The sequence below is a fragment of the Seriola lalandi genome, unplaced genomic scaffold, assembly GCF_002814215.2.
Source record: "Seriola lalandi dorsalis isolate HSWRI2012SDOR001 ecotype SW California unplaced genomic scaffold, Sedor1 jcf7180002054547, whole genome shotgun sequence".
Lineage (NCBI taxonomy): Eukaryota > Metazoa > Chordata > Actinopteri > Carangiformes > Carangidae > Seriola > Seriola lalandi.
Genome location: NW_019525100.1, coordinates 28,533 through 40,609, shown reverse-complemented (window position 1 = coordinate 40,609; position 12,077 = coordinate 28,533). Strand labels below are relative to the sequence as shown.

Sequence of the window (12,077 nt, the reverse complement as noted above, 5' to 3'; positions counted from 1 at the left end):
AAAGTGTGACTCTTTTGTTGAGTTTTTTGTGTTTCCTGAAAAACCTGAAAAAATGACTTAGGCCATTATTTTAAGAGGGTGTCGATATGTAAAAGATTGGTTGGTCTGGTCCAAACAGTCTCAGAAACAGTGTTTTACAGAAACGTGTGCCGCGGTGTCCCGCCCACAGCTTCATCTGATTGGTTATACGTCACGATTAACAGCCTATCACGCTGTAGGCCGCTGTGTACGCAGACGGTCACAAACTAAAGCGGCTCCGGTGAACGAGCGGAGCTGTGTGTCGAAGGTAAGAGAGCTGACATCACTGGAGCTGTAATAAACATCACAATCCTCTACAGTGACGTTACAACAACACCGCACTCTGATGAACACGTTCATCTATTGATCAGAGAGAGAGAGAGAGGCAGAGAGAGAAGCTAGCGCTAACTGCTAAGCTAAAGTAACTAGCTGATCTGAGCAGCATGTAAACAACCGGTGAGTTAGTGAAAGTCGCTAAAAGCAGCAGAGAGCTCTGGGTGCTGGAGCAGAACCAGTGTAAGTTTAAATGTACAGCAGGTAGTTAGACACTGTAATGAAGAAAACAACAACATTAACTGTGTTCAGACAGAGCAGCAATAAACTCTACCGGTAACAGAAACTCCAGAGACTGGCGATGAGACACTGCAGTGACGTCAGCACGTCAGAACGTCAACGGTCACAAAAGACATTTTACTGCAGTAGAAGTAAAATCAGTGTAAAAATGTTCTCAGACTAAAGTACGAAGTGAGTCAGTTAAAATGTCTCTGAGTAAAAGTGTTACGTTTTAAAAGGGGGGGGGTAAAACGTGTTATATGAGGACAGTTTCAACTTTAACAACAAAATAATGGTGGGAGGCCGTGTCACACATCAGAAACAAACAAAAAAATCATTAATAACAAAATATAGATAAATAAGAAAAACAATACAGCATCATTCACACCTGATCCATTATAATCCGTGCAACCCCATATCAAATTACTGATGCATTAATACATTGTATGGTTTCTTAGCTGTGATCCACCAGACCCTTCAACACGATGGCTGCTAGTCTAGTATCAATATAATCTAGCAACAGGGACCAAATCTTATTAAATACCTTAATCCTGCATATCACTTTTGTGAAACTGGCCCTGGAGGTCCAGTCTCTGTAATAAATGTATGAATTTAAAGGCTTATCAGACACCAAAACTCTGCACAGAGGTTTCTAATTTAGTTTATAGATGCATTTATCCGTGGTTGCATTGACTGCAAGTTAATAGTGTTCTTGTTACAAACTTATCTAGCAGGAATGTGTATTTGATTGGTCACCGCAGCATTTTTCCAGCTGATGCAGCCCACTATATTAATACCTGTGGTTTTGAAATGACATATGGGTATAATGCATCTGAGGTGTCGCTGCATTATGCATATTTTCAGCCTATCAGCTCGCTGTCTTTCATCAGCAGGCGGATGGAAGTGGCCTCTCATCACGTCTTCCTCCTGAATAAGAGCCAGAGGTCTCGAGGGAGATGAGATTTTTCTGGCCTTTTCAGGCGTCTCTCCTCAACCCTGTCGCCTCGCTGGGAAAACCTAAAAGACTCACCTTTTTCCCTCCACTAAATCCAACACACCTGTCTCCTACAGCTCCCTCTTCTTATCTCCTCTTTGCATCGCTCCCTCTTCCTCTCCTTTCAAACCATTGATTTTTCTTTTTTTCAGAGCTTCTATAAAATATTTACAATGTGTGGGCAGACTTCTTCTTTCTCTGGGAACTTAGAGGAGGGGGGTGTGATCATTTTGAAAGCGAGTGGTAAAACGAGTGAGGGAGCGGAGAGAGGAGAGGAGGGAAAGCAAGGGCAGTGGAAAGAGGAGAGAGAGAGAGAGAGGCAGATAAGAGCGATGGAAGTCCACCCGAAGCCGTGGCGTGAATATCAATGCCTCACTTTGAAACAACTCCTGATTATAAATAAATAAACACAGCGCAGATAAAGATCGTTATTCAAGGCTTTTGTAATAACATGTTTCCCCTAAAACCTGGCAATGTAAGGATTGTGAGCATATTCTCCTGATTTCAACCTCTGAATTCAAACTTTTTTCATCTCCCCGTCCTTTCTTTTCACTTGAGGCTGCACGCTCTCCTTTTGTCTGCTCAAGTGTTGTTGCAGTTTACAACATGGCCCCTCCCTCCCGCTCGGATTGCCGCCTAATTAAATAAAGCCCTCAGGACTGTTCTGCTGTTGATGATACAGGCTTCAACAAAAACTTGGATTCCTAAGCCGTCAGAAAATGCAAGACGACAGCGTCTCCTTATTACTGAAACCAAAGCTGAGAAAGACTTCAACATTTTCCTCACTTGTTTTTTTTTTATTTATTAAAGCTCTTACTAAACAAATGATTCACTGCTCTGTCAAGTCAGCCAGAAGACTCAATCTGAGGTGAACCTTCCTTCACGATGCACCAATAGCCTTCAGTCATTATTGTTCCACAGCTACAGGTTTAAAAAGATTTCACAGCAAAGATTTCCTTTAAAGTGGTTTTCTCTGATGTAGTTTTCTTACATAATTTTCTAATCTTGTCTTATCTTTTTTGTAGAGAAATACCCCTCCAGAAAGACATATTCTTTTAGAGACCTAAATATATTATTTTATTAATGAGTTTCTGTCTCTTCAAAATTATGTTATAATATCTGAAATCTATTTTAATCAACATAATAAGAGAACACTTTTAATGACCCAAAAAATTGCAGTCTTATACTGAACAAATTGGCAAAGCCTTTTATTTGTTTTAAAAATATCCAGTCACGGAGCACAATTATACTTTTTATGGTTATGTTCAAGACACATCCCAAGAACTTCCCCTGCGGTACCAGAACATTCAAGTGTTTTCACTGAACAGAATCCAGGCATCAATGATGAGCCGCAACTGAATTATGCTTCATTGTTTTTGGTTATAATTGTTTGTTTTTAAAGCTCCTCCAGTGTAAAGGTCTGTGTCCATGTGTAGTGTGATTATAGATCAGCTCTAGCTTCTATATTAATACTGTGAAAGTATCAAAGCCTCAGTCCACAGAGAAATGCACACAGCCTGTATTCAGAAACTGAGCCTTAAAACCAGCCGTCAGGACTTCCTGGAACTTTGTGATGTCACAACAAAGCAGCCAGCCAATCAGAAGGGAGGTTCTGAGCCTCTTATGTACGTCTGTTCCATTCTCATGGACACGTTACCTCAGTAACGCCTTGAGAGAACGTCTTGAAATTTGGTACAAACATTCACTTGCACTCAAGGATGAACTGATTAGGTTTTGGTGGTCAAAGGTCAAGGTCAGTGTGACCTCACAAAACATAAATCAAGACTTCACATAGCGATTATGACAAAATTTCACACAAATAGTTAATATTTTCTCTGACTGGATAAAGAGAGATGTTACCTGGAACTAGTCTGAGTGGCGGAGGGATACAACCACGAAGAGGTGACTCTAGTTTGAATATTTGGGAATATGATTTCATTTATGTGCTAAGTTTTCTTCATCCGCTCTTCCCCAGGTGGGAGGGACGATGTACAACACGGGCCGCCATGTCTCTCTACGATTGGACAAGGAGCATCTGGTGAACATCTCTGGAGGGCCAATGACGTACAGCCATCGCCTGGAGGAGATCCGGCTACACTTTGGCAGCGAGGACGGCCAGGGCTCTGAGCACCTGCTGAACGGACAGGCCTTCTCTGGAGAGGTGAGTGTGTGTGTGTGTGTGTGTGTGTGTGTGTGTGTGTGTGTGTGTGGACTTTTATGGAAAATTACAACACAAATGGCCGAGATAACTGTTGTGCGTACAGGTCAGTGAAGGGGTCGGACGCGCTGGTGTTCGACTCAGTTCAGCAGCAGGACGGAGTCGGACCATAATGAGTCTGTCACACCACATTTTTCAAACACATCAAGGTGAAAGTGGAACTACTTTTGGTGCTGGTGTTAATTGCACACATCGCCATGGTTACAGACAGACCAAAACACTTTTGCTGACTGCACGCTGAGGCGACAAAGAATTATAGTTACATTACCAAGTTACCCCTACGGGCAGCAGGTGTACCCGACCCTGGTTGTCATGGTTACAATGATAAACAGGCAGACTGTGCCTGTACCAATAGCAGTGTACCTACCTTCGCCTCCATGGTTACTATAATAACAGTCATGGCTGGGTTAGGTTCAGGAAAAGATGGTGATTTGGGTTAAAATAAGTACTTCCTCAACATCGGACGATATTTGTTGTCATGGTTACAATAATAAACACACGAATTGTACTGACTGTACTCTAGTCGTTGATTATTAGTGAGATATCATCATTTGAACATTTATTAAAATGAAACTATGAGAAGTTTAGAGGGGAAGCTCACTGGTGCATTTAGATTTGTAAAACGTCAGAAGCCAAAAAGTTTAATCTTGAACGTGTTGGATTGTAAAATCATATTTTATTATCCACTGTGTGAAGCTTCATCTTTAAAGTAACCGGTAACTAAAGCTGTCACATAACTGTACTGGGGTAGAAAGTATAAAGCACATTAAATGAGATGACAGTAGAGTGTTTAACTCTCTCTCTCTCTCTCTCTCCCTCTTTATCTCTCTCTCTCTCTCTCTCTCTCTCTCTCTCCCACACACACACACACACACACACACACACACACACACCCCGTCGCATGGTGCCATTTTGAAAATTTTGACGAGTGAAACAATTAGCTTCCCGGGCTTTGATTGTTCAACAAAATCATGAGTCATTCACGCCGCTGCATTCCACAGCTGCCATTATATGAATAACCAATTTTTTGTGGCAACAAAATAATTGCAGTCTTGACAGGCAAATTTATTATAATTAATGATAATCATTTATCCTCCCTCAGAGTCTGAGAGCTGATATTCAAATCATAACAAAACAAGTGTTTACTGCTTCCTTCAGGGGTGGAGAGAGCTGTAACCCAAGCCTGAGAGGACACACACACACACACACACACACACACACACACACACACATTACTATACATCACGGCTCCCTCTAGAGATTCATGTTTTATTTCACCCGTCTTTAGTCACTGATTTGCCCTTTGTGGGTTAACACTGTGTTGGAGGAGTTTAGTGGAGAGAAAGTCGGAGGAGATTTGCCACTGATATTTGAAATGTGATGTCACACTGGTGCAACATTGCTCTCCACTTCCCTGAGGCAGGCAGCAGAGGGGGAATAGGTTGTGTTGGCAGTAAGTAATTTGCTTTTTTTTTGGGGGGGGGGGTGTTGGTGGACATGCCTTTAAAATAGTAACCGTGTGTATGTCACTAAAATCTAAAATTCCCAGGAAACATAGAGAAGACATGTTTTCAGTGTCTGCGGTGGCATCTATACCCCTGTGGGGCACTTGGAAGGATTTATTTTGCCCTGGGTTTTGTCTACAGGCAGGCTCTCCTGCCCGTCTAATTGGCGTACGCAGGTGGACAGAAAGGTGGGTGACAGGTGGGTGACAGGTGGGTGAGCGTATGCCTACCACAATTTGTCATGCACCGAAGTCTTGGCTCCAGACACGCCCCTCCTCTTTGACCATTTTAGCTGGGAGTTAGGGGCGGAGTCAGACACTGCCAGGGTGGCAGACTCTCAAAGGCCGTATTAGATATATTTTATAATCGTTTGTATTTCATATTTCAAAGTAAAAATCAAATCAGTTTCAGTGGAGTTTAATGTATTATCAATTTTCAAATGTTGAAATGAAAGTTGGATTTTTTTATCTTTATATCATGGGTACATAAATACAAAATGAAAAATGTATTAAATTATTGATTAAAGTATTGGCACCAACAAGCTTCCAGAGATTCTGACAACAGATTTTTGGTGAACAAAACTATGTTTACTAATTTATTTTGTAGTTTATCTCAGATCTGTAAGAGTTCAGTATCCGGCGACCAGAAACACACAAAATCCAACATGCTCTTCTACTTCCTGCCACCAGGTGTCGCTAAGTTTCTCCCTCATCGGCCCTCGATGTGGCTGCAGAGAGGAGAACCCAAAGCAGCTTGAGCATGGTGTCACTGTGTTTCACATCATGCAGGGACTCTAATCAGAATCCGTTACACGGGGTTTCAGACATGTAGTCAAATATGGTGAACACAGTCACAGAAATATTAAACACAATGTATGCTAGAGTGAAGAAGAAGACAACTTCTTTGTGATTTTAAATGTGATTTATCACACAGCAGCTGTCAGAAACGTTGTCAGATGATGTCGCAGTCAAACAGTAACCTGAACCTGTAGATTCTCTCAGCAACTAGCTTAAATACTTTTGATTAAAAATAGTATGCTGAGAGAAAATCTCTTCTCCACCCTGATATCTGACAACAGAAACTGCATCTTCGGTGCGGCTGCATTAAAAGAAAGTGTTGCTGACCAGAGCGGCTGAACACAGATTTAATGGGCTGACACTCAATAGTCCTGAGAACTGAGCCGACTCTGAACCTTCTCCAGACTTAAAAAAAATATATTTATTTTTTCATGTCTGTGTCACATTCAGATTCGGCCTAGACAGAGGGAGGTGTGTTTTTTTTGATGAAGCTAAAACGTGCCATACTAGTTACATGATTTATATCGTTCAACCCTAGTGCAAATAACACCAACACCTTTACCTACATCAGACTGGTCGGCTATGACTCAAGTCCATGACTTCCTTTCCAAATTTCTTTGCAGCTTTTTCAGCAGTCATTGTTTTATTCCTGAAATGAATTATGCTGCTAACGCTGCTGTATCACAGATCGATACGATTGATACGAACAGCTTCACCGAACTATCTTTAATCATTCGTTCCTATTAATTAAATGTAGAAATCACAGCACGTTTGGTCGTCTGTGTTCACATCACAACATCCACACAACAAGGCGTTTTTTTTCCATTTGTTAGCTGCTGCTGTGAGTCCTCGCTGCGACTGCCACAGCTGTTCCAAGACTTTTAGCCTCCACGAGTGCGGCGCTGCCTATGTGGCCTAAATTTGTATGCAACATCAATTATGTTGTCATCACGGCATAATTGGCAAAAACAATTTTGCGCTATATAAAATGGTTGTTGTTTCAAGCGGCCATCAAACTCTTGCGAGCAGTGCTGTATACGTTTCACAGACTGGTGATGCAGAAGCGTAAATGATCACAGGGTGATGTATACTCACAACCTCGATGCACATCAGCCACAGTGCTGTCGTGCAGTGCGCTGTGTAAGCTGAGCGCCACCTACAGATTTTATACAGTAGCACAGATCACGCTGCGATGGGCAGACCCTCGTCCCCAGGATCTGAGGGTTGCCCGAAAAAACTCTCTCTTTCTCACTATTGTGGTCTTGTCTTCACCTTTTTTGTAATCACGTAATACTGGTAAGAAATGATCACATTATCACATCCATTTATCGCAATAATAATACAGTATACGGTGACTAAATCCACACACTTGGTGGCCGACATGTGGTTCGATGTGTTTCCAGTCACAGTCTATATTTAAGGATTGTGAGTGTGTGGTCTTCTGGCAGCTCTGCTCAGATAGACAGATAGTTGTGTCTGTGGTGGAGCTGCCAAACCGCAGGGAAAACAAGGCCAGTGAAGGTTTTTAACATCCCATTCCCTTTTGCCGTGTTCTCCTCGCTCATACAAGTGTTTCTGAGTGAAACGGCAACTAAGAAAAACATCCTCCTCATCCTCCGCCACCTCCCCCACTTAGCCCACCCCACAGCCTTTCATTGAGCCAAAGCTGTGACTTCAAGGTCCAATATGATGTTTCATAATCGAAAATGCAGAAAATTCTCCCTCTCTCCCCCATCTGCAGATGTGTGGTGGCTGTTGCGTGTCCTTGAAAAGTGAACAAAGAGAAATATTCAAACTTTTTAAAGCAAAATATCTCTCTGAAATGGCAGCCTGCGGGAGGACAGGTGGGTGGTGGTCATGGAGGAGGGGGAGGGGTCCAATGGGTATGGTGGTGTGTGGGTGTGTGTGTGTGTGTGTGTGTGTGTGTGTGTGTGTGTGTGTGTGTGTGTAAGTTCATTGATGATGTTATTGACTCCCTTATTAAATCTACACATGCATTTGTATTCATAGGATTTATTACCACCACTTGACATTTGTGCTGATGAACATACATGAACATATATATATATATATATATAAAATTGTAGCTCACACAACACTGTCCTTATGCCGACATGATACGTCTATTAGTATTACAACTTCAATTATCACCTATGGTAAGAAGAAACACAAGATGATCGGATGGTTTTAATTCGTTTATCTAAACCACTTTGTGTTTGCTGAAATTAAGAAGAAAATGTCCACTGCACTCACCTGTTCAATCAGGTCAAAGGTCAAGTTCGTCTGTGAAATGTAATAATTTATAGTTTTCCTTCATTCCCTATCCCAAATAAATGTTTAATGTGTTTCGAGCATGAAAATGTTTTTAATTACATTATTACAGAGGCCAGTTTGTGCCAATTTGTGCCATTGTAGTCTACAAAATAATAGAACCTCCTGTTGGTATAACACAATATAGTTCAACAGCACCGCGAACCGCAACCTCCAGTAAACATTATAACCTTCATGAAAGAGGATTTATTGAAGGGCTGTTGCATTAGTTTTAACCAGGTGGAATTATTAAACTGCCAGCTGAGGGTATATGTCAATAATATGAATGCAAAACAACTTTTCAGATATTTATTCAGGTTGTGAATCACCATCATTTATTCACAAATCCAGAAACATGCATTCGTCATTATCATTAACGTAATATTACTCTTTTTGCCTTTTAAATCTCATTTCAAAGTCAAAACTTTATCAGTAATTCATAGAAAATAAAACCAAATCATCTGCATATATAGAAAATACTCATCATGACGCTGTCAGTCGTGCAGCGTCTGTATGCAAGTCTATTTTCCAGGCTGAATGTTGTACTACCTGCTGCCATTAAAAACATTACAGAACCTGGGGGTTAAATTATGCTGTGTGTGGGTGTGTGTGTGTGTGTGTGTGTGTGTGTGTGTGTGTGTGTGTGTGTGTGTGTGTGTGTGTGTCTGTTCAGCTCTGCTTTCCTGGAGCTGCCTCACAGTCTAATCTGAAAATGAAACACCTTGGTCTTTTAATAAGTGCTAAGATATTCCAAATATTATTCCACCAGCGGGTTGGCTCCAGTGTTCAACATTCAACCATCCTGTTATTGTCTGATTAAAAAGAGCCTTTTAGAAGTTATTCTTATTTACACTTTTCTAGAAGTTGAGCTTTAAAATTCTGATACCAGTGTGTTTATGCCAATATAACATTCCTTTAAATCTGACATAAAAAACACATAGTGCATCATGGGAAATCCAGTCAGACGTGGCAATACAAGACGCCCACGTTAAAGGACCAGTGTGCTGAATGATTTAGCGGTCGGCAGTATAGTAAAGCAGACCAGAAGTGTTTTGATCGATTTCCTTCCTTTCAGGCAGCCGCTGCTTTGTGTTCATTTCAGCCTGACCGGAAATGTCGGTGATTCATCAAAGGGAAGAATTCATCTCTTTTATGTTTTTTGAGTAAGGTACTATACTGAAAACACTTGCTGTTGGTATAGTCAAAGACACTCATCTGAGGGAACTTCCTCTATAACATTAACTTTAATACAACAACCGCATTTCCATGTTTGTTTTATTGTTTGCCTTTTAATTAAATGACAGTATAACTTATAGCTTATCGTTGCTTTTCACCAAATAACAATCAGATCTCACACTGCAAACAATGTTCATCTCAACAAGGCAATTAGTCTCATACTTCAGCCTTAATGTTACATTTCTCCACCAACAGTTTTTGTTGTTTCATTAACAGCAGCATCAAGTCTTTCATAAAGGAGCTATCTGTAAGTTTTACTACTGCTACATAGCTAAGGTTAGCATCAGCAGCTGTTTACTTACCAGTCTAGAAGAAACATTGTGAGTTCAGCATCAAACTTCGTTCTTTTACTCACCAACAGCTGTCTCCAGAGGTTGAATCCTGCAACAACCCTCTTGTTTTGCTTCTATTTCTATCACTTTTTCTCTTGCACTGAAGTTAGCATGCTAACCAGTTAGCCCAGGCCCGGTCAGACTGTCTCGTCGCTTTCCGATACCGGGTCACTGTAGCGTCCAGTCTGCCCTGAAGAGGTAGCTGCTCAGAGGACGTATTATAACCTCTTTAAACGTAACATGACTTAAGCTCTTGCCAAGACTGATAACTAAACAGCTGCTAATGCTAACGCTAGCTATGTAGCAATTGGAAAACTTACACAGAGCTCCTTTTAACATTTACTGTATGTCATGTATGCATGTTTCTTGCCATCTATCTTCTGTCAGGGGATTTTATTATGGCTCCTGTTTCCAGAGTAACATAAAATAAACTGTCAATTACAAATCTCTGCATCAACTTTGCAAGGTGCACATTTTACTGAAATGGATAAATCTCACTGGTCATCTGGAGGGAAGGAAGTAATGTACTGATGGTATTTAATCAACATTCAGGGAATCATCAATCATCAAATTTGACTTCAATCGAGCCAACGTTTGTCCAGATATTTCTGTCCAACCAACTGACCGACTGCCTACCCAGGGAAGTGGTTGGCAATGATGTGTGCTTTGTATGTTTGTAGTCTGCAGCAGAATATTTGGTACAGGGTCTTTGTTTCTACAATCAATAGCCAAACAGCATCATATCCATCACATCGGTATTGGACTGGACTCTTACAAAGACACATTTCAGTGGTACAAGTTGTTGGAGTGGAAGACACAGTCTGAATCATTTCTATTACAGGTGACTGACAGAGATTGTAAAGAGCGTCAAGAAAAACACCTATTTTGTGAAAAAGACAGAGTGAATCCTTTTCACTTCTGCTGAAATTCACAGACTCAACATCTGAGACCTGTCGTCTTTTAAGGAGCCATGTTTGCTCAACAACAGAAGACCACGAGTGAGAAAAAAAAGCTCATTCCCATGGCCCATTATAATAATGTCATACCATAGTAGAGAACTTTCTATTCTTTCATTTTCACTGTCTCTTCACAAACAGTCAGTCAGACTCTGCAGTCTGGAAAAGGACTGACCTTTTATTCCCATTATCACCCGTTATTTACATCATCTTATGACACAATATGATGAAGAACAAAAAACCCGACATGGTGCATTCAAATAACATTTGTGTGAGCAGATTAAATTACACCGATAAACTCCAGAGGAGGTTTAGAGAGTTCGCTGAAGGAGACGCCGCTCATTGCTAAAGACAGGAACCAGCTATATTTAATACAAATCTTGTTAAGTGTTTGAGAAGGATTCTCCATAGGCAGCGGTTCCAAATATTTTAAACCCCCATCAATCTCACACACACACACACACACACACACACACACACACACACACACACACACACACCTTGTATGTCCTCTTTCAAACCCAGTCACACACACATGGAAAATCACATTGAGCTACTATCGCTGCGGCAGATGATCGGTCACAGAGCTTTTGATGAGCAGAGCTTCTTCTGGTTTATTTTCTCTTCCCCCTAATTATCATTAATCACTATTAAATGGCACATTTCGCCCACATCTGCACCATGGAGTCCCAGCGGTGGATCTTCAATTAAAATCACATCAGAACATCACTGCATGGCTTGTTCTGAAAAAAACAGATATTCATATGACTAAATAAGAAAGCTGACTAAATTACCACAGCATTAACACAGATGATGATGGTTTCTCGGGCTTTGGCAGTGGTCTGTCCTGCCAGTAAGACACCTGAGTGAAACCAGGCAGGTGGGCAGCTCCTTGTGCATAATCATACTGTGGTCGGTGTGAAAGCAGGCCTTGTCTGTTTGTTGGTTTTATGGATCTACACTCCAGTTAATCTGAAGGAGGAAGGACAGATGGCTGGAAGTTGAGATTGAGAGTGTCATTTCCAGCCCAGCGCTTTTAAACCCCCTCTCACCGTTAACGGCGAACACCTCTCTTCCACTATCGACTTGCTGTCTTCATATTTCCCTGCCCCACGGGCCGGGCCAGCCATTATGCCATAAAGAGGCTGTCATGACCCCC

General features: G+C 41.3%; 1 protein-coding gene across 1 annotated transcript in view; it reads left to right on the top strand.

Annotated features, from left to right (window-relative positions):
* ca10a (carbonic anhydrase 10 (inactive)a) overlaps positions 1–12,077 on the top strand; it is a 212,051-nt gene that overhangs the window by 181,420 nt on the left and 18,554 nt on the right. Inside the window, exon 4 of the mRNA XM_023415271.2 lies at positions 3,540–3,725. Coding sequence (XP_023271039.1) covers positions 3,540–3,725 — 186 coding nt within the window. The remainder of the gene's footprint in view (positions 1–3,539; positions 3,726–12,077) is intronic.